General features: G+C 40.4%; 1 protein-coding gene across 1 annotated transcript; it reads right to left on the bottom strand.

Annotated features, from left to right (window-relative positions):
* Positions 1 to 4,246: 4,246 nt before the first annotated feature.
* On the bottom strand, positions 4,247 to 23,355 carry usp20 (ubiquitin specific peptidase 20). Its single transcript, XM_085359918.1, has 26 exons — positions 23,147 to 23,355; positions 22,931 to 23,026; positions 22,710 to 22,817; positions 22,501 to 22,554; positions 22,142 to 22,204; positions 21,914 to 22,054; positions 21,674 to 21,776; positions 21,394 to 21,463; positions 21,109 to 21,222; positions 20,923 to 21,001; positions 19,524 to 20,040; positions 19,239 to 19,388; positions 18,427 to 18,539; positions 18,002 to 18,174; positions 13,574 to 13,668; positions 13,452 to 13,485; positions 13,314 to 13,359; positions 12,991 to 13,171; positions 12,733 to 12,859; positions 12,479 to 12,648; positions 12,229 to 12,310; positions 11,171 to 11,279; positions 10,984 to 11,086; positions 10,839 to 10,907; positions 10,588 to 10,756; positions 4,247 to 9,361 (listed from the first exon to the last, which is right to left on the bottom strand). Exons 3-25 carry the CDS (start codon positions 22,785 to 22,787, stop codon positions 10,599 to 10,601), a joined length of 2,829 nt encoding a protein of 942 aa, XP_085216044.1. The 5' UTR covers positions 22,788 to 22,817; positions 22,931 to 23,026; positions 23,147 to 23,355; the 3' UTR covers positions 4,247 to 9,361; positions 10,588 to 10,598.
* Between the last annotated feature and the right edge of the window lie 102 nt (positions 23,356 to 23,457).

Here is a 23,457-nt window from a genome sequence, read left to right as displayed (position 1 = left end):
ATTTTGGCTCTTACCTGAATACGGTGTGTCGGTTCTCCCATCTGCATGAATCAGTATGTGCGTGATATCCTTGGAGCAGCCCGGCGTGTTTCCCTCTTGCTCCGTCTCTGTCTGGGCTTGGAGTCGGCAGAGCTCAGTATATGTATGGGACTTGAGATGACATCACACCTCTGTACTTAAGAGCAGCTCTCTTCCTAAAATTAAAACGGGCAATTCTTTCGTCTCTCTCTCATGCTTATATTTTTTTGGCATACAGCAGAAGGTAAAAACAACAAAAATAATAAAGTCTATGCATCATTTTTCTGTGGCATTTGCAATAGTTTTAGCACATTAAAATATACTGATGTAAAAAAAAATCTCATGCAATTTGGGTCTTGAATTACTTTGTTAGCTTTTTCCACAATTAAGGCAACCATTTCTTTTGTAATTTATATTTGCAAAGTAAGTGCAGCTTTTGGTTTTTTTTTTAGTCAAACACTAGAGTGGCCCTCCAGTGAGATGACAGTGCCAGCAGTGGCCCCCAGCTCATCTGAGTTTGATCCCATAAAGATCATGCCAAGAGTGTCTAAATGAATAAAGTAAATAATTATTTAACTTGTTTAAAATTGGATGTAATCTATTAAAGGCATAATTAAATGAAGATTTAGTAAAATTATGTGTTTATTTAAAAATATTTGGTGCTGTCAGCGTTAATCTCGTTAAAATTATGTTAACGCCATAACCGCATTAGCGCGGCACATCTCTGTTAGCGAGTTAGTGCGGATCGCCCCATGTGTGGGGCTGCACGGCGTCAATGCGTTAGCGCCGTGCAGCCCCACGCACGGGGCGATCCGCGCCAACTTGCTAACAGAGATGTGCCGCGTTAACGCCATAACTGCATTAATGCGGTGAGGTGAATCATCCAATAATTTAAACTGCATGGAGTCTCATTGCAGTGCTGTCAGTATACTTTGAACTAAATCATTTGTTTGTCCATGTTCAATTGTGTTATACGTATTTGAAAAAAATAATCAAACATATTTTCAATTAAAATTAACATAGGGAGGGAAGAAAATGAGAATATTTTACCGAGAACAGAAACATCTGATCTAGCACACTGAGGGTATCTGCATGGATACCCTGAAGAGTGCTGTCAAGCCTGCTCCAGAAATGATCAAATTATCTGTCTTCTAGATGGCAGCTGTTTGTTAAAAGTTTACTAGAATTTTTTATTTTTTTTTAATCTGATCTGTGTGAACAGTCTTCATCAAATTTAATATACTGGTGTACAGTTCTTTACCACCTTCTTCCCAATCAGTCTAGCATTTTTGGGCTCTCAAAATAATTTTACATTCATGTGCCTTCTATAGCTGAGTTCTTGCCTTTAAAATTGCACATACATTTTAAAAGAACACAAGTAATACAGTCAATTATGTGTTATTTCTATTAGAGCTATTAATCATAAGCATGAAAAGGTAGTGAAGTGCACAGTGAAGCCAAGCTCTAGTTATCAAATATGCTGCTATCAACGTGTGGGCTGCGTCCTGCCATCCTCAGAAGTCTGGAGTCTTCAACTTGCCAGGCAGGAAGTATTTGTACACAAATACAAACTCTGTGTACTTGGAACTGAGAAACAACTAGAAACACTGGGGAAAATGTGTATTTAAAAAAAATGAAAAAAGAAAATGCAATGGCTTGGACCACCCTGGAGTTAGCCCCGCCCCCTGACTTTGAAGGGTGAGGTTTAGATTAGATTAAATAGATTTATGATGCACTGCAACACAGAAACCATTAAATAATTTAATGTTTTGATATTTTAATCTAATAATGACACATTTAAGTAATTATTTTGGCACAATCCCAAGTGGCTACATTTGAAATCCATCACTGGTTCATCCCTTAAAAAGCATGGAAACTTCACTGCTCATCATTCAATGCATTTTTTTGCATAAACCTCTGTTTAGCAAACATAAATCTTTACAAAGCAAAAGATTTGGAAAATTCGCTTCCTTATAGTAAGAAGGTCTGACAGCTAGGATGGATGGATGGATGGACGATAAGAAGGTTGATGCCACTCCAAGCTTGATCTGTTTAGGTTAGCTTAGCATTAATACTTAAAGCAGCAGAAAGAGCCGTGCTTTGTCAATGAGCAAATTAGGTTTTAATGTCCATTTTTGTACAAATTTAAAATGTAGATAATGTGATTATTAGAGGGTATGTGCTGGTAGGGAGGGAACGCACTCATGCAAGCACATCCAAACATTTAACATGTGATGTACCTTTAACAGAACCATGAAAACGACTTCCTCATTCGACTGTCCTTCTGAATAAGGAAGTTGAAAATTAGGTCCTTGTTGGTCCTTGACCCTACTAAAAGGTGCCATGATGAAGAGATAATGAGTGTTATTCACTTCACCTGTCATTGGTCATAATGTTATGCCTTATCGGTGTAGCCTGCTTCAATGCAAAAGTCTTGAACCACCCTCATTTCTTTATATTTTGCCTCAAGGAGCCAGACGGTGGGGGGGTGGGGGGGGGGCGACACTGGCTGCTTTTTCACTCATTTTCACTCCAATCCTTGTGTGTGAGCATTTTTACAGATTTAGAGTTTTTTTTTCTTTTGTTTCTTTATTAAGCCTGTCAATGGAAAATTGTACTTAGTAGTCAGTATAATCTTTTAATGATATAAGTTTGCATATGGTAGAATGCTGCATGTAATTATTTGTGTGTAGAAGTATATAGTTGGTGGCATATTGAAAGGATGTCTCATCCTAGGAGGTCTGTAACATTCTAGGGTGTTCACCCCCACATCCTAGGAGCATGAGAGTTCGTACCTTGTTTTATTGTTTTATGGTAGGATTAACGTAGCTACGTCTGTTCTAGTCTAAGTGTTTTAACTGCTGGACTTCCTCACCGTGTTATCTAGGGTGAACCATCTAGGGTGGGGGAGACTACCCTCTTTGTGACCAAGGATGTAGCTTTTGTGCTTTCATAACCCTTTGATCAGCAGGACACACACACACACACACACACACACACACACACACACACACACACACACACACACACAGAAGTACAAAATAAAGACCGGGGCAGTGCTCAGCGCGAGTCTCTCAGTCTGGAGACTGCCCTTGCTAGCAAGAAGTTCTGTGTGTTTCTCTTCTCTGGGTCTTTACTGAAGAAGTGTTTTAGAACATTTTCCTTAACAAAGCCATATAACACTAGCCTATGAATTCTTCAAGCATAAAAAGGCACCTAACAAACCAGCACTGTGTCTACATGTGACAGACCATTTCCAAAGAACCAACAAAGTCAATATTAAAGAGCCATTAGACAAAACCTTGGCATGGTATCTAAGCAGGGTGTGTTCTTAACTGGACAAGTGGACGACAAAAGTGGCAGGCCTAAAACCTATCTACACCACATGAACATAGTGAAATAGAAAAAAAAAATCTGGAGAACTATTGCTCAAGACCACTTGAAAAAATTACATGACAGTCTGGCTCCTTGTTAGCGAAATATAAAGAAATGAGGGGACTTTTACACAGCTCTGTAAAAATGCTGCATCAGTTTTTTGAGGCTGATAGGAACACCCAATGTCCTGGAATCAGGCCACTGGTGTTCCTCTTGAACAATTGTCAGTGAGGTTTCAAATATTTACCAAAAAGCAGCTGAAAGCAACCATCAGTACCTTCTTGCATCACACACACACCAAAGAAAATTGGCATTTTCAAATGTAATACGAGGGAATTTTAATCATCAAACTAGTCATAAGTTATTACATCAGTTATACAGATATTAAGACATCTCATTGAATTTAGGCCAACCACTTAGGTCCCACGTTATCAAAGCAACACTACTGGCATGAGCACACGAGCCACACATTAGAGGATACAGAGAAAACAAAAGTCAATGAGATCCCGTTGTGTGTTTTAACATTTCCGATTAACTGTCCACATTTTTGAGTGAAGTGAAAACTCTGCACGTGTAGCTACGCACTGTAACACAAACAAACAAACTCACAGATGAGGATAATTAAGTAATCACCATTCACGATTTCTCTACACTGCAAAGAAAGTTTAAACAAAAATGAAACAAAAAAAAACGCTCCAGTCTTCAGGTCAGCGGTTCAGACTGTCAGCATGTCAAGCACATCTTTGATGATAGAGCTGAGATTGCACTAAGATTTGTCTTTTATTTCATTGCACTTTCCCCCCCCCCCCCAAAAAAAAAAACATGTATCTAAACATAATACACATATCGCCAATAACACCTCTCGTGGATACAACATGGAAATGTGCTAAAAGAAAACACATTAGAAAACAATGAACAAATCAGTGGTGTAAACAAAACAATGGAAAAAAGTAATTCTGCCTATCATGTGTTAGGACGCGCCGTTCAAAGGTTCCTGTTGTTTTTCATATAAAGCTGGAGAACAAAGGAATGATTACCTCCTGAGTTCTCATCGCTTTCCTTAATATCTCTGCATGAATGAGAGCTTTCTCGATTGAGCTTCCAAACAAATAAAGCTGTTAGAGTTAATAGTACACTGCTAGACATACATGACTAATGTAAAGGTGGATGAATGTTGGGAAATTTCCCACCTTAACAAACAGTGTGTAGGGGATTGAAGGCACTGTATTCAAAAGCAGGATGACTATAGTGCAGATAGAGTTACCCCAGCTATTATTAAGGGAAAAAGCACACATCAAACACTTAATTTTTGATCGGTATTTGTCAAAGTTTTGTTTTATTCTGCTAAGATGACTCGAACACATTAAAGGGAAACCCTATTTCTACTTTCTTGTTAGAGAGTAAAAATGTCCAAGGTCTTTTTAAATATAAAAAAATTTAAATAATTGATGAATCTGTGTCTATCTGAACTACTGTCGCCTATTTCCACAATCAAGTTTCACATTGGATGGGTGTATTGCTGACTATACAAGCACAGTGCCAAATGTGAAGTTGTTTTGGATAAGGGGCGCCTCACTTAGCTGGAAGGCAAGAATGCCACGGGAACCAAAAGGTTAGTAGATATGTCACAGAATGAGATATTAGAAATCTGGAAAATTTAGAGCTGAACATGCACAGTAGTGAGTCCACTCAATAGCCATGGCAAGCCAAGACACCTTTCAGAGGAAGCTCATTTCCACTGCTTGTATCCACAATCTCGTTCTTTCGGTCTTCACGCCCAGCTCTAACCATAGGTGAGGACAGAAATGTAGCATGACTAGTAAATCTACAGCTTCACCTTTACACTCATTTCTTTCTTCACCACAACAGACCGGTACAGCACCTGCATCTCTTCAGACAATATGCTATTCCCATTCTCTAGATCTAAAGATACTTGAACTCCCCTATGGGAGAAACTACTTTCCAAAGTGGAAAGAGACCTGCACCCTTTTTCGGTTGGGAATTGTGGCCTCAAACTTGGAAGTGCCAAATGTCATCCCAGTTCCAAATCGTCCTAGCGCAATGTATGGCACTTGAAAACAAAGTGTCTGGACTTCTTTAAGTTTCCTTGAAGACTTTTCACCTCTCATCCAAGAAGCTTCTTCAGTTGTAAGAGCAAATGGTGGAGAGTTCCAGATTTTAAGCCCTATTGGGAGTGTCCCCAAGAGGGTCGTGGACCCCCTGTTGATCCTCTGCCCCACACCTTTGAAAGCGGGTGTGAGGCACAATCAGTCAATGTTTCAGGTGAACCCACTGTGAGACTAAGCCCCACCCTATCAGGTGATTTACTGAGGTCAAATGGCTCAGGATGTGAGTGGTCGTTAAGGCGTCTGGGAAGGGTTCTCAAAACTGGATTATAGATGGCAGACTGTTGGTGTCTTAAACCACCGCCTCTGTTCAAAGATGGTCGTTCACAGTGGACATAGATGCTTCCTTCGCTCTTCTTTCAAACCATCTGTCTTCTCTGTCCGAAATGTGAACATTGGCATCTTCGAAAGAGAGACCTGTGTCCTTTAAATGCAGATGAATAGCTGAGTCTTGTCTTGTCAAGGTGGCTCTTCTACTCTTCACTCTTCACCAATTGCTCTTAGAACTAGAGAAGCTTCTCGGATAAGAGGTGAGATGTTTTTAAGGAAACTTAAAGAAGTCCAGACGGTTTTCTTTCCAAGCTCCTTTAACTACAATAATTTGGATGAACTGAGAACCATCCTAGCAGAAGGTCACCACCTAATGAAGTCAGAAGGACCATATGATCTACCAAGCGATAGAAGTGATCTGGGCCCACCCAGCCAGAAACAATCTACCACTTCTGTACCTGAACTCTGGTGGAGCCCTGGTTGACCATTAATTCTCCACCCCCCAAAAAAACAAACAAACATTAACTTTGATTTTATTGGAAACCTAGATATATAACTACATGTACAGAGGTGAGCCAGTTTTGGCTTTATGGTTGAATTCACTGTCAATTTGTCCTGTGCCTCTATTTTGGCTCTTCTATTTGGCAAACGCAACCGGGGTGAATGATCATACTCTATTATTGAGACCCATCTGTTATGCCTCAAATTATAGCCAAAAATGATTCCTTGATACAAATGTGAAGAAATTCAGACGATTACTCCCAAATATGTGTGGGTGAACTCGTCATCAGGGAAAAATAGTAATTTCACTTAGAGGAATTTTTTATTTTTTAAAAAAAAGCAAATGACACAGAACGGGGAACACTCTGGAACAAACACCACTTTGCACCTTCATCTTACATAAAAGATTAAATAAGCCCTCACTATTATTTTCAGTCATTTGGCCCTGAAAATTTCGTTATCAAAGTACTTCTAGCTACTTTTAAACCGGCATCAGCTGAGTTGCAACATTTACCCACAGTCTACTTCTGGAGGTTTTTCACTGCCAGTCTAATACATATAATTTCTCCCTTAATGATTACTGATAGAGATTTAAAAGCAATGTATATGCACTGACACTTTATGAAAAACACCTATGGAGACTTCATGTCATGTAAATTGACAAAAAAAAGAAGAAGCATGTAATAGCTCATTAACACCATTTCTAAACCTGATTATTATTAACTGACAGTAGACTAGACTAATATAATGTAATGTAGTCTAATATATTAAAGGGAAAGAATTAGCTTATTAAAATAATGCCAAGCATTAACTACTTAAAATGTGGGGGCAACGTTTGGCAAGGGTTAGGGTTCCATTATTTATTTATTTTTTAAAAAGAACAAAAAAGGCAAGCGTGTGGTTTATCTGAAATGAGAAAGAGGATGACTAAGTTTACTCAGCTAAGCTTCTTACAGATTTGTTATCGAATTATCTCTCTTGCATTTCTGCAACATGAATTGCACACTTCAGGAAAATATCTAACATTTTATACTTATGCTAAATTTTTACAAGGTTTTTTTTTATTTACCACCTTCAGATTGGAGTCCAAACATTGCACAGTAGTAGAAAACAAAATAATAATAATAAAAAAAAGTATACATACACCGAATCAGTATAAGGAGTAACCTTATTGGTGCGACATGTTTCTTTTCTTCTTTTTTTTTTTGCATATGTGATATCTGTTTGTGAAGCTGTTGTGTTATTTCTGCTAAATTTTTAGAAGATGGTGGGAAAAAGCACTTTGTACTTAATACTGCCCTTTAAACAAATACTGCATAATGGTCTATTGTAATAACAGGCATCTCAAAGTTAATTTACACTTAGAAATCAAAAGCTTCTGTCTCTTCTCGTCATAAAAACCAGCTCTGATGTTTTGTTGCACAAGATTCTCTTCATTAATCCTCTCTCACGCTCAACTTTCTGTTTATGCCCCATGAAAATTCCCATTTCCAAATTTCCATCTGTTAATATTCATAAACTCCTAAGTATTGATAGCTGCTTGCGTAAACTAAACAGAAGCGAGTCAACACTTCGATCATTTTGAGCACACAAAAAGATAACGGGTTGTCTGTTTGGGGTATAAAAATAAAAAATAAAAAAAAACTCAACCTGTCAGTGAAATGTCCTCACTTGAGCAAAGAAGAACAAAAAAACAACAACTTTTTTTTCATGCATTTATACCCAAAGTCTTTTGGAACATGCATTTTTGTAGTCTGTAAACCCTTTTAAACAAATTCAAACCTGAAAAGACCCACAGTCCTGAGTGCTTTTAAAGAGGACATATTATATACCACTTTAACATGTTGATGCAGGCTTTACATGTCCCCGAAATGTTTAAGGTTCAGCTTATACCCCCAGTTTTCAACAGACGCTTTCAGTGCCTGTAGCTTTAAATTAAAAGTGCTGCTGGTGCCCAATCTCCTTTTCAGGAAGTGGTCTGTAAGACACACACGGGAGCAGCCGAAAGCACCACCCAGTGAGAGCAGTACAGCACAGTGTGCCACATAGACGTGAACGAGAGACTCTGATGTTTCTATCATTCTCAGTGTGATCATTTTACATGCAACACAAAGCAATCACAAACAACCACTGATTTGAGCTCATGATTATGAACCATGGATCAATTCAAAAACTGAAACTTTAGCAATGCAGCTTTAAAAACTGGCTCATAACTGGCGACAGGTTACAAGCCAGGTTGTAGTTTGTGTCTTCATATTTCACACTCATTTCATTGTCTGTAAACAAAAACTGAAGATTATGTAAATGAGGTCAGCTGTAGTGGGATTTTAAACGTGCTGAAATGCAGTACAGGGTGCGATGAGGAGAGATGCAAAGAGACGTAAAGGACCGAGCTGAGCTTGGACTAAAGCAGTAAAGGTGACATGAAAACACAGAAATGTACACCGGGGCAGGTCTGTTGTATTCAGGTGCATCTATTCACCAGTGGGGCCTGTATGTAACTACATGCAATATCTCTAGAGATGCTCTTTTGCCATCTTTTGTGGAAAAACAAAGTAGATATGCATAATACGTCCCCTTTAAAGATCAAAGTGTCCGACTGTGATTTATCTGACATCCCTCTCGTCATGGCCGTACCTGCTGATATGTAACTAAATAACAAAAAGCACTGTTAATGTCTCTGGGTTTGCTTCCAGGGAAGAAGAGAAGTCCTCAAAAGCAACACACTGTAATTCTATTCTCCGCAGCATTTCGTCTTGTAATACTTGCAGCCATCTGCCCGTTTAGCATTATACAACACCATGTCACTACAGCGGCCACTGAGACACCACAGCTACCAAAAACAGCTCCAGGGATGTGACAACATCTTATTTGTACACCTCAACATTAAGGATCAAAGTTATCCAACAAATAAACCGTGTTGTTTTTAGGTAGCGTTTTCTCTTGCTGCAACATGGCTTCAGAATAACATGCTGCTACATTTACAAAGTGCTCAAGATGGGGCTTCTTCACCGTGGTGCAAATTCCTCAGCTTCCTGTGAGGACAAGAGTGGAAAAAGGGCTCAGAAGACCTGGGGATGATAAAAGTTGAGAAACAGTTTGAGAATGAGCAGACCCTTGGTGAGGCATCATCTCCAACTCTATATTTTGGATTTATAGCAGTTAAGAGACCAGATATCCTTCTTTCTGCTGATTTACCCAAATACACTAAAAGGCATACCTGAATCCACTCTGTGTATATACAGCATATATAGGGATATGTATGTTTATAAGTACAGTGTTGTGCAAATGTCTTGAGCCACCTCTCACTGCTATATATTTTCCAAAAAAATTCCAGACATTTATTGAATCCTGCAAACATACACGGAAATACAGAGTTTGTACAGTTCTAACAAGTTCAGCAACAGAGCTTCAGGCCTTTTGTTCTCTTCTCTGTCAAGATGATCCCACGCTGCTTCAATAATGTTGAGGTCTGGGCTCTGAGGAGGCATTTTATTGCGATTTTTGAATCACTTATTGCTAAAAGATGAAGCTGTTACCAATCAGACACTTTCTAGATGGCATATCATGGTGAATCAATATCTGACAATACTTATTATATTTGTTTCATCACAAATCCCACAAACCAAGGCAGCAACTCCCCCGTGTTTTACAGATGGCTGTAGACACTCACTGTTGGACCTCTTCTGACCGCCACCATACATGTTGATAATAAGTTTTAAATGTGGATCCCCTGCTCTGTGATCAGAATTTACACCAAAAATACAGAATCTGAATTCCTTTGTTTATAAGACCTGTTGCCACTGATTTTCACTCCAGCTCCTGTGTAATTACACACACCTCAGCCACTTCAGATAACAGGAGATGAAGTCCAGATGCAACTTTTAGGTCCATTTTTTCACGTTTTTGAGGCCTGCCAGGTCGTCTTTATCCAGGTTCCTTAATTTTTTTTTAGGACACACTGCACACCATGTGGAGATGTGCCAAATTTAAAGCTAATAGCTCTGTGTTGTGTAACTGTCTTATGTTTGGATTTGGGGTGTTTTTTTATAGATTCAACTCAAGGAAATGGGAACAAATAATCTTCGTGACAGGCTCCTAATAACAAAGTGCCTAAAGATACGATTTAAAATTAAACAACAAACATTAAACAAATTTCCTCTGAAAATGGTCAGGTACGAGGACTGGACTCAAAATGAGGCCAGAGAACTATTGCTAAAGATCACTTTTAAAAAATTCAAAAACATCAGTCTCAAAAGTTTTGCACAGTAATGAAGCAAAGTGTAAAGATTCCAACCTCTCTTTATCTCAAAGTGCTCTCGTCTCTGCCTCAATCTTCCTCTCTCCGTGAAGGGTGTCGGGGTCAGCCGGGGCCACCGTCTGTCTCACTGCAATCTCAGGGCCTCCGCCATAAATTCCCAACAAGTACTGCCAAGTCTCCTCTGAGATCTGACCATAGTCTGCACCTGTGGTGAAAAAACACGCAATGTCTAAAAACAGTACATTGATTTTCTACCTTTATGTCCTTTTCAACCTCCTCAGACTTACCTTGCTTTAGCTGTATATGTCCTCCTTTCATAACACCGATTTTACTGTTGTCGATGGGACCGGGTGGCTCTGGGAAAAGGAAAGTATAAAAGTATTTGGTAAAGAGAGAAAGATGGGAACTCGAATGCGCTGCTACTCATCGTACCATTGTCTTTGCCCTTCACAAAGCTCTCCCACTCTCTGAACCACTGCATGCTGATACACAGGATCACTGTTGGAGCCTCCTCAGCTTGAAACTCTTTGTTCAGCTACACACAAGAGAAAAAAAAAGTTCATTCAACACAAAGACACTTTAGCACAAAGGTAAACTTTTGCATAACACACACGTTTACCTTGATGAAGGTGTCAATTTCTGTTTTTCTGCGTTTAGCTAGAGCTTCAATCTCCACCTGACAGATTGCACACATGTAGAGGTGGTTGACTGCTGGGCCACCTCCGAAGCTGAAAGCAGAAAAAATCCGTAACAGAGAGATTAACACATGATTTGATAAGGAAGTATAAGGCCTTTTTGTTGGTCTTTACATCAATGCTGAGATGCATGTCATCTTTAAATGGGTGCTGCTGCCTAATATAATCAAAGTGGTCAACAATGTTGCTACATGACATAACCATTCAGCTCTTATGCCGAGTGACAGTTTTGGTCATTTTGATTCTAAACAGCAGCAGCGTCTGGTTTCTTTTTTAATACAGACAAAAGTACTGAGTGACACCTCTTCAACCTTTTTCAGGTATAAAAATCAAGCACCTAACCACGCAGCTTGACTTTACACACGTTGGTGAAAGAGTGGGTCATTCTAAAGCGCTCAGTGAATTCAAGTGTGGTGCTGTAATACAATGCCACCGTTGGAACAAGTCAGTTTGCGACATTTCCTTCCTCCTAGCTCAACCTCCTTGTTCTAAGTGCTATTACTGCAAAGCAGAAGTGCTTGGCACCAAAGCAACTCAGCCACAAAGTGACTGTCACTTTTGTGTGTCTGATTTCAAGAGTGCTGGTCGAGATCTGTGTAAATAGTTTTGTAAATCAGACAACTTGTTCTGTTTCACTGTATATACTGAACACTACAGGAGTGAGAAGCCTTTAATCATTAAAACCTCTTTTCTCTTGTTTACTGGATAGGGGTTTAGGTGAGCAAATTGTCTTTTGTTTGACTCTTAATTTGGTCAGGGAAGATTAGGGACCTTTGGAGATCTTTTGTTTGTTTCATTGCCATAGCTCACTGCTGAAGTCAATAAATAGCTGCATAGCATTTGCAATTGCTCTGTGTTTTGGCTCTTTCTTGGGTGGAGTTGGAGTGGGGAAATCACATTTCTTGTTACGCCCAGGTTATCCCAGGCCAAGGTCGTAACATAGTCATACTGAGGTTTGTTTGGCAGCATGGAGCACGTTTACCTGTTGTAAAGGTATTCCCACACGTTCTGGGGAACAATCACAACCAGATCATCTATGTAGTGGTATTTATTAGGAGGGATCCCTGCACAGAGATGAAACACGTTAATAAAGACAGTGCAGGCATGTTTTTCTAATCAAGACAAGTCAGTGGACGACTTAATAAAAATATTTATACCAAGCTGCAGGCTGAGCCATGAAAGTAAAGCGAGCAATTCTGATTTTAAAGAAGAGACTTATTAACCACACATACCGCCATGTTGACAAAGAAACGTGTGGTTGCTGATGGGGCCTGGCTCAGCGAAGGTGTTGAACTTGTTAAGCCATTCTCTGGAGATGTAAAACTGCAGCAGGCTGGGCTCCTTCATATTGGCCAGAGCCACCACCTTCTGCCTCTCTCTCACAGCCTCCTCGCTACTTTTCCTGCACGAGTACAATAGAAATAAATCACTTAACACATCTTGGACGAATTAGCGTAGAGTCTATGTAAATGACGCCTTTGCTCACCTATAGAACAACACATAAGCCTCTGCGTTCTGCACCACCGTCTCATGGACTTCGGTAACATACTGGTCATCAAACTCATACCACTGGCCGTTGATTACATTCTGACAGTAAGCTATGTAGTGCCCACCTGCACCCATAAACAGCATGACAAAACATATTAGAGACAGATGCTAATCGGATATGTGTTTTGCTCGCTCTGTGAGAAATATTGCCCACGGGGGAAATAATATATCAACAGGAAACTTTGTGGTCTCATACTTCCTGCAGTGCCATGGTGGCAAATGACTGACAGCAAGTCGTAAGTGGTAACTTGCGATGGACTCTCTTTAGCCAGGAAAGGTCGCATGTCGAGGCCCTCGAGCGGGAAGGACACGTGGCTGCTTATCTTGAACGAATACATGACCTCGTGCCGAAAACGTTTCAGGTGAATGCACAGAATCTATGCAGCAAATACAGGACAAAACAAGGAAATTAAAGATGGCATTATGCAGCAGATTGCAAATGAAACCGATGTGTTATCTACTGAAAGAAAGTGCTGAGCTAAAAAAAAAAAAAAAAGAAAAAAGAAAAGAAAACCGCACCTCTGGAAGTCTAAGCACTTTGCAGTATTTGACACCATTTCTCAACCTGTAGAAAAGAAAACACTGTGTGAATAAATGCATACAAGTACTCTCCTTTTAAATCAAGGATATATATTTCAAGCATTTAATTTGACGCACTTTTTACATCTCTCACAGCTGTACATGTTATCCCCTGGGAAAAAACAAAGAAAATGAATGGAAATTGAAATTCTGACATATAAACTATGCTAGTATTGGAGCATTATTAGAGCACCAATTACCTTTGAGTTCATCTGCAGCAAAAAAAGCAGCAAGGCAGTCCTCTAGTGTTACCATGGGCCCCCAAAACCAACTGGGGATACATGAGACTACAAACCTGCACAACACAAACACAAATACTCATAACAAAAAAAAAACCAAAGCAAGCTGGAGAAATATTAGCTTTAAAAGGCAACTCTAAACTTCAGCGCAGTTGATCACATAGTGAAAATGTTTCCCCTTTTTCAATTAGTCATTTTTAATCATTCTTACTAATAAGCCTGAATATTCTTTAAGCTTGATTCTCAGACAAAACAAAGTGAGTTAGAGGATGGACTGATGTGAAAGTTAGAACATCTGGAAAACTGCAATTCCTTGAAATGGCCGTTTGGGGCTGGCTCCAAAAGCGAGTCAAAATTATATTTATTGTATTAAGAATTAAGGTTATTGGGGGCGTGACTTAATAACTGGAAATCTTAAGGTTACAGATGTCCGCTATAATCACTAGAGTCTTTGCAAAGACTCCACCAGAGCTAATTAAAGCTAACTGAAGTCACTCGCCCTTTCTGAGGCGACTTTGGGTTAATTTGATAAGAATTACCTGCCAATAACTAAAAAATGGAGTAACAATTCATCCAAAAGCACTCATATAAATAATTATAAATCACTCAAGTGTTTTCCATTGTAACCACCAAATTTCCATTGGAGAATAGCTTCAAATCATAATGTAATTTTGTTGCTTTTATTTTGAAGGCGGATGTCTGTTTTTTAAGTAGTTTTTAAAAATGACTTTGACTTCTAAGAATTTATTTACTGAAGTTGGAGGTAAAGTTGTATGCTTAGTTTGTGTAGAGCAGATTAGTGTGATTCACCACTGAATCACCACGATGAAAAGATGAATACAAGATGAAACACGTAGACTTGATAAAACAGCATTTGAAAATGTGCAAACTGTTAACAGGAAGGAACGAGGACATTTCGGGGAAATCTAAAGCTTCGGCTGAAAACAAAGCAGACAATTTTGACTTTTTCTCCTTGCCACCGGATGAGAAATGTGATATCTGCAACACAGCCCAATATAAGTCTATGTACACGTGAAACAAGAGAGTTTGACATCATGGAGGAGCTGGAGTGATTCGTCCATGACGGTAACCGCATGCTTGGATAGGCTGGAGCTGAAACGGCACAAACTGGCAGGTGTTACAACGAATGGCTGTCTAAATCTGAAGAAAGATAAAGTGACTGAAATGAACACAGAACTGAAATTGATGTTTTTGCACTGAATTATACACCAGGAAGTGTTGTGTAAGTCATTGCTAAAAATGAACCATGTTGCAAGAGCAAAAGCACCGAATCATTAGTATTTCACATCATCATCACTGCTGGATCTTTATTGCTCTCTCATAGAGGAGAGATTTCCGTGTATCAGAAGACGCTCTTTGGCTCTACCTTCATATGTCAATAAATATGCTTAGTGACTAAGTTTAACAAATCCCCTCTCAGTGATGATCACCTGTCTGCTGTCCTTCATATTTCTACCTGCAGCGCTCCACAACAGTCCCGGTTTCTCATGGGGAAAAAGCTGACCCCTGTGTTAGCTGATAACAGCATTGTCAAAACACGGCCACTTCTGTTTCCATAATATCAAGACTGCAACAGCCGTGAAGGTAAAAGTCAAAGCTTTGAAACAAGACTTCATAAACTAGTCTGTGCCATCACAGCAGAGTAGTAATGTGAACATGAATTTTTGAGCTATGATGACGCAAACAAAGCGTAGGAGTATGACCTTATAGGTCAGATCTTATCTGCACTCCTTCCTGAGGGAGATATCTGGCTCTTTAGTCTCCGGATGCTCTGCCTGTATAGTGCCAACATACGTGCACAGGTAGTTTGATGGTGATTTTTGGAAAAATACACTTACCAATGAGACCGAACCAAAAGAGTACCGTAATTGTCGGGCTATAAGCCGCTACTTTTTGCACAAGCGTTGAACCCTGCCGCTTTTAGTCAGGTGCGGCTTTTCTATGGATTATCCATGAGTTTTGTCATATCATAAGACGATTTTTTTGTTTGTTCCGCTGTTGTACGGCACTACGTTGCCTGGCGGAAGGGCATATGATCAGACACACAGTATCGGGGTTCAAGAGTGGTATGTTGGTCACATGTCCATCCGCCAGGCAACGTAGTGCCGTACGAAGTAGCGCGAAAAACAAAATTCAAAGTAGCGCTACGCGTTCAGCGGGAGGCGTGGATGACGAGCGGCGATAAACTTGCGAAAAGCAAGTTATGCTCAACTCCACCAGTGGATTCTGACAGCGTGGAAAAGTGTGAAAACATCCACGATCACCAACGGATTTCGAAGGGCTGGACTGCTGCATGATGGAGAGGAGGACACCGCCACGGCCCTTCAGAGGGTGTTCGACTCTGACACTGACAACGAGGATTTCTTTGGTTTTGAAAGTGACAACAAAGGAGAAAAGCGGAGAGTGGATGACGAAGCCACCCTGAGCCTGTTCGTATCCGACACTGGAGGAGAGGACTTTGGTGGTTTTAGTGCGCAGGAAGAAGAGAAAGATGGTGAATGACTGACTTTTCTTCTTGTTAAAGCCGTGTCACTGCACCTGAGCCTAAAAGGTAGGCCGAATCTATTTTTCTGGTGTGCTGTAGGTTATTGTTATGTACTACATTTGTTACTCGTTTATGAAGCACAGTACATGTTTCGTACTTGTAATTACCGCTACTTGTACATATACCTAAAAAGTTGTGCAAATATGTACCCATAACTTGTTTTTCAAAATATTAATAAAAGTGATGTCTCCAAACAGCCATCTCTTTCCTGACAATTCCCTTTGTGTATATTCTCTTACATATGATAAGTCAACATTGAAACACCTGCGGCTTTTAGTCAGGTGCGGCTAATGTATGTACAAAACAGGATTTTCCCCTGATTTTAGCTTGTGCGGCTAATACTTAACACACTGTTTGCTGCTATAACTACACATGTTTCTTTTTCAGCTATTTATTTATGAGTGACTTATGTATGTATGTATGTATATATATGTATATATTGTACTATTCTTAGTTAGTGTATTGTCTGTCTTGTCTTAATGTTGGTTTATAATGGAGCACTGTAACAAAAAATAATTTCCCCCAGGGATCAATAAAGTATTCTGATTCTGATATTCAGGTGCGCTTTGTAGTCCGGGAAATACAGTAATGTTTTAAGCCAAAAAACAAAAACAGTAATGAGTTCAAAGATGCTCTAAGTCAGCAGAATTTTTTAAAAAGAGAATAAATCTGGGTTAAACAATAAAAGCCCTCTTCCACCATTGCTTGAGTGTTATTATGAAATCAAAGGAGTAGCTTTTAAAGGGAACCCCGGCTATTAACACATGTTTGCGCTAAAATATGCACTGTGCTTCCAATAACATATATGTGGTATTAAAATACGCCAAATGTTTTCCTTTTAGGCACATTTTATACAAAACCGATTTACCAGTAGGCCGCCATTGTTATTTACTTCTCAGTGCACTCTGGGTCCCTGTCATGGATGCATAATTTGGCACGACACCATTGCCATTGGCAAGCAGTAGCTGCATAGACACCAGTAGTTTTCCCTCACTTTCACATCCTCGTGTGACGGATTGTTTTCATCTTCATCTAAACTAAGTATTGGTTGACTATTTTCATCCTCTCTCAGATTGTTCTGGTTCAAACTGGAAAGGTTGAACAGAACCCATTTCCAGGGGACTGCTAACTGTTAACTCGATGCGGTGCAACCGTGTGACGTCACTATCCAGAGTATTTTTGCTGAAAAGTGTAAGTGTAGTGCTTTTCAGAGCCACCTTAAGTTTACCAAATCTGTCCAACCAATGAGTAACTGAGTGACTCTAGATGGCCTCTCTACATGTCCTACACACAAACTTTATCTGTTTATCAGCACATTTTCAGAAAAAAATGTGATAAATCATTGAAGGAAGTTATCTATGAGGCATCACCTGCAATACACTTCCTCTAACTAGCAAAGTGATTGCTAGTTAGAGGAAATAAACTATTCATTTTTTAGATCTATTTAGTTTATAGATCTGGCATAGCACATGCGTTCATCTTCATCATCGAACACACAGACACGTGTTGCAGCACCTACTGAAAAGACTAGCTAAATAAGAAGCTTTTGTAGTTTTATGATTCGTTTTCAGGAAATACACAAAGACTTTGAAAAAAACCGACAGGCCAAGCAAGTTTCTACTCGCTGTTAATTCTGTAAAAATGTTACCTTGCAGGCATATAGAAAGCTTATCTAACTACATCTGAAGTTACAGGAAACTAAAGTCAGAAACATACCAGATTAAAAGTATATCGGTAACATCAGCAGTCAAAATTATGCACAACTAAGGTTCAAACATGCAAACGTCGTCTCAGCCTTTTTCAATTATATTTCATTCACTGACCGCCGTATGGAGTCCATGATGTAGGAGATCCACCCCTGCGAGCCGTAAGTGTCAGGGCACACACCAGTCTTCACCGGCAGGTTCTGATGGATGGATGAATGGAGCTTTGCTAGGTCTTCTTTACCAGGAATAGGGAGGGATAAGTCCTGGAAGGTTTCCACTGTAGTTGAGACCTGTACCAAATTCAGAGAACCAGTTTAAACAGCATACCTCTAGCAGTAAAAGAGCAATTATGAATGTGTTTTAATCACTCTAATTACACAAAAAAGTCTGTATAATACTGAAATGAAATAATTGCACAAGTCACTTCATTTCATTTAAACCTGCTTTGATAGGAAATGTAATATAATTTAACAAATAAACATATTTTATCAAGCGTATACTCTACCTCCCCCTTGTGTTCAAATATGTGAAGTGCATCTTACCCTGTCACAGGTCAAACACTGGACTAGACTGAGGATCGAACCATCAAAGATGTCCGAGATCACACTGCGATAGTGAGACTGTTTTTTCTTCCTGGCACTGAGCAGCAGCTGAGCTGGAAGACACATGATGGGAGGGAGGGCTGGCTTCAGAAGACAAAGGCAGAGAGCATCTCAAAGAGTGCCACCTTAACTAACATCTTTGTAACTGTGTATACTCAAACTGAAAATGACTTTCAGATACTATTCATCAGCTACACATACCTTTTAATGCCTGCCACTAATTCATTCATCCTTCACTTGTCCAGTTTTCTCATTTTTTAAAGGCCACACTGCACACCATGATGAGACATCCCAAGTTTTCAGCTAATATGTGTCAAAGTACTACTTTATGCCTATCAAACTGTGTTATCATTGACATTTTAAATTCAGCCAAAGAAATGGGAATAAATTATGTGGTTTTTTTTCAACCGACTGACGGTTTGAATGATACACGAGTCACGTGAGCCTCCACAGTCACCTGACCTAAACCTTGGAGTGAAAATGAGTGTAAAAGCAGCCAACATCTCCAAAAATAAAAAACTTAGAAAGACTCAAGAACTCCACTTTGGACAGTGTGATTCTACAGGCAAAGACTCGCCTGCTTCATATGTGAAACATTAAGAAGCATCCTATGTTGTTTACTTACAGTTCTGTATATGCGACTACCACGGTAGTGCGGTAAAAATGTGTTTTACCGAGGCAAATGTTTCTCAACCTGGGGACTCTGTTAAAATTGTGAAGCATCTTGAGCAGTCTATGAGAAATTTTCTCACCTTTTTTGAAGGAGTATGCAGGTCCTGAAGAGCGGAGAGGGCTGGACCGGGGGGGACTGGAGGACAGTTTGGGATGCAGCTCTTGAAGGGTGCGCACAGGACTGCAGGGAGTGGACTGGGGCTGGGTCATCGATGCTTCATTGTCTGGCTCTAGAAAACATCACAGTGGAAACACAAACTTAATGATAACTGATGATATTCTACAATACATAACTGAATAATCCAATATATAAATATATAGATATATAAATATATAAAATCACTGTATTCCTGCTGGTCTTGTACCTGAGCTGTTGTTGCTCGGGACTTGACTTTGCCCTGTGTTAGACGTCTGATGGTTTTCCTGACTTTGGACCTCTGTGTTTGGGGCTGCAGGCTCCTCTTCATCCTCCGCCCTCCTTTCTGGAAACCCTTCCTCAACTGCTGTGTCCACATCAGCATCTTCATCCATCTCTTGTGAGCCTCCATGGAGCGGGGAGCCGGGTAACCTCCTTTCTTTAAGCCTCTCCTTCTCAGAGATCACTGTACCACTACTGACGTCCCCCATTCCACCTGCCGGTGACCGTATCCCATCACACTCATCCTGGATGAGCAGCTCGCTGTCACCCACCCCTCCTCCCTCCCCTCGGTCACTACTGGAGCCAGAGTCACAGGAGAGGAACTCATCCTCAGAGGGGGAGCGGTCTCCGTCTCTTCTGTCCTCCCCGTCGCTCCCGTCGTAGCCCACGCTACACTCCGACAGAGGCTCCTTCAGCTCTTCGTGTAGCTGGTCCATCAGACAGCGCAAGAACTCCTGAGTGTCCTGGACAACACAGAAACCTTATATTAACTGCATGGATAGGGCCGCATTCACAGAGAACATTTGTAAATGGACAATAGATAAACACAAATATTGCAAGCAAAAAGACAGAAACATTGGAGTAACAAGAAATCGGTTTGCACATTAGCGAGATACCATGTGCCGATCACAGCCACTGCGTAAACAGACAAATCAAACATTAACTAAGCCACCGAGAAAATATGGAAAAAATAACAAGAAACTGGATTGGAGATATCTCGATACTGTGTGACTGTCTGCATTTTCTCTTTAAATAGGATCAGACAAACTAAAATACTAAGTCTGACTTGAAGTTTATCCTTAGACGTGCCATGAAACATAACTGGGTAAAAATGAAGCCCTCGGTCTTTTCAGTATTCAAATATGAAGGATACAGAACAACAGAAGTAAAGCCTGTGTTATTCCAAGGAGCAGTTATCTTTCAGATTAAGCAGCCTCTCAGAAGGGAAAGGGAAATTCAATTCCTGTCTTTATGTTAAAAGAAAAAAAATCCATTTCCTATTACTTTGTCTAGTTCCCCCTCCAGACAAATGGCATTTGACGGAAGGCTTGTAGTCTAACAATGAAAGTGATTAAAGATAAAGGAAAACAGGAATTAACACTAATGTGGATTTCTCTTTGTCAAAGGCCAATCAACCATGTTTGTGTACTTGCTTTAACTGCCACAAGGGGGAGACAAACTGCAGATTTAAAACTGAGTCAAAAATAATGGACTGCACTTTAAAATACACAACCGAGTAATCTTGTGAAAAGCATTTTTTGCAAATCCAAGGGTTTAATGATATAAAATCCAATAACAGGACAGTGTCAAGATGCTGTTGAAGCATGCCGGGCAGACAGCCCTACCTGCTGAGCGTAACCACGAAACATGGGGTTCACCAGTTTGATGCCGTGGGACAGGCTGGTGGGGACAACATAGCTGGGCCTGAGAGGGGAGCAGTAATAAGAGACATGCAATTATGTTTTCATTTTAATGACTAAACACTAGTTTGTTGTCCAGTTTACATACAATCACTGTGATGCTTTAATTACCGTTTTTTATGCCAGAGTTCTGAGATGAGTTTCTGGTAGCTCTTACACAAAGCAGGCTTCTTGTCAGTCCTTACCAATCCACCGCAGTCCAGAAAAAACTGAGTGAGAGGAGGGCTAATGAGGGGGCAGAGGGACAGCTGAGGTTAAAGCACCTCTAACATTAGTAGTAGATGTAAAACAAAAGAGAAGCTTTATTGTTTGACTGAAATATGTCCAATGATTAACCTGATTAAAACCAAAACAAACATTAAAGTTGTTCTACATTTTAGGAGGAAAAGCACGCACCAGTTGGACAGGGCTTGAAGAGCTGCGTTCATGTAGCAGGAATTTCCAATGTTTTTCATTCCTGTCAACCCTACAAACAAAGATCCAAAAAAAGATCACCAATCATGAAACACTTTATCCTCTCAGAAAGCGTTCAAACTAAACATCTTAGACATAAAGACTGCTGTACAAGTCAGAGAGAAAAGAAAAACCTTCAAGGCCTGAATAAAAAGAAACCAGGGCAACTTTGACCACCAGTCTAGAAATGTTTGAAGCTGATCAAGCATGCATGCATATATACCTCTGGGTTTAAGCTCATCCTCTTCTGACTCTGAGCCTTCTTCTTCGGCCACAGCAATCGGTACCGCTTTGAGTGGGTGACCAACTGTCTGGGGAGAGGTTTCCTAGAAAGAGAATAAACAAATATTATAAGCATCTTGTGTGTGTGTGTGTGTGTGTGTATTTCTTGTTCTTATGTTAAAATGTAAATTCCACTAGTAAGACACTTAACATAAAAACATGAGCTGGGTTGAACTCATACCTGCTCTGTAGCTTTACAGAGGTGTGCTGCAGCAGCTACGGGCACCAGGGCCGGCCTGTGCTCCAGAAACACCTCTCGCTCACACACATAACACCAGATCCTGAACGTTGTCAGATTCACAGTAAGGTTGTGCTTCTTAGCCTAAAAAGGAAGCACACAATCTGCTTATAGACTACTAATTTTAAAAAAAAGGGGCTTGCAAATAAATTTTGTATGAAAGGGCCGTACCTGTGCATGCAGGGTGCTGTGATCAGAGTAGGACTCTCCGCACCCGACATACGGGCAGTCATTCTGCAAATCAGACACAATGTAAGATAGGATCTCCTTCCTTTTTGCTTCTCTGTTCAGAATCCAAAAATCAATCAACACCCTTTATCGCTTTCCTGAACTGAAGAGGAACTGCATTTTTAAGCACATTTATACTCCACGCTAACATTAATTATACAGCATTCACCTGGCCCTCCAGTCTCTGATGATATATGCTAAGCGCAGTGTTGGCTTAGAAGTTAAGCCACCTTTTAGCTTTATAGCTAACTATTTGAGATAATAACGTAAGGTATTTAACAGGATCTAAGTCCTAACCTTACCTGTAGACAGGCCCACAGGTTTGGACCACCAGCTCCACATGACTGACAAGTTCCCTACAGGCAATATTAACACAACATAGTAAAGAAGAAGAAGTTTATATGCATGGATATTACATGAGCACAACACAGCTGAAGTGCTTATTTCAGTCGCCATCCACAACAGGGTATATTTTACATCTGACAGCAGCTTCACTGTATGAAAAGCGCACCTTAGACTTCTGCAGAAGGTCCTCCTTTGTCACCTCGCCTATTGAATCGAGGTGGAGGCAAACGTCTTGTTCAGCCATAGTTACCAACTATCTTCTTCTGGTGGACGTCTGCAAACGTGACAGGCCATTAATAGCAATAAAGTCTTCAGAAAGGGGCTGCTGTAAGCTAACGCTAGCTCCATCACCTCAACACCAAATACACAGACAGACATCGCACTCACCTCGTCTCTGGCTGATAGCTCAAAAGCAGATGCAGCAGCAGCTGTAGTCTGTCATTACCGCGAAGACAACAAGCCCCTAAACAGAAGCTGTCAACCCTGCAAAGGTAAAGGCCTTCTGTTTACCCACCAAAGCTCACGAAACATCTCCTGGCCCGCAGCGACGTGCTTTACAAAGGGCTCACAAACAGGAGCGGCTACCGCGACCCGAAATCTTACTTTTCATGTCCGTGCAAACAGCTCGTGCTGAATGCGAGCAGGTGACAGTATGCTAGCAAGACACCGAGGAGGTGACGCGATATCCCGGCAAACCATCCCCAAACAACCTCCCCCCCCGCGCCACCTCCATCTGCAGAGAGGCCCGGCACGGCACGCACGACCACTGGGGACGACGTCAGCCCCGGCCACCGTTAGGTCAGCACATGCAAATTCAGTTCCGCTGATGAAAATGAAGGCTCTCTTCTTTTTTAATAATAGATCTGTTTCCTGATTAACATTTGATTCATAACTATTTTATTTGTATATATAGA

The sequence above is a fragment of the Diplotaxodon limnothrissa genome, linkage group LG7 (genome assembly GCF_057381915.1).
Source record: "Diplotaxodon limnothrissa isolate DT_005_m linkage group LG7, D_limnothrissa_male_GT1.1, whole genome shotgun sequence".
NCBI lineage: Eukaryota > Metazoa > Chordata > Actinopteri > Cichliformes > Cichlidae > Diplotaxodon > Diplotaxodon limnothrissa.
The sequence above is the reverse complement of the archived record's forward strand: the minus strand, read 5'-3'. Positions and strand labels throughout refer to the sequence as shown.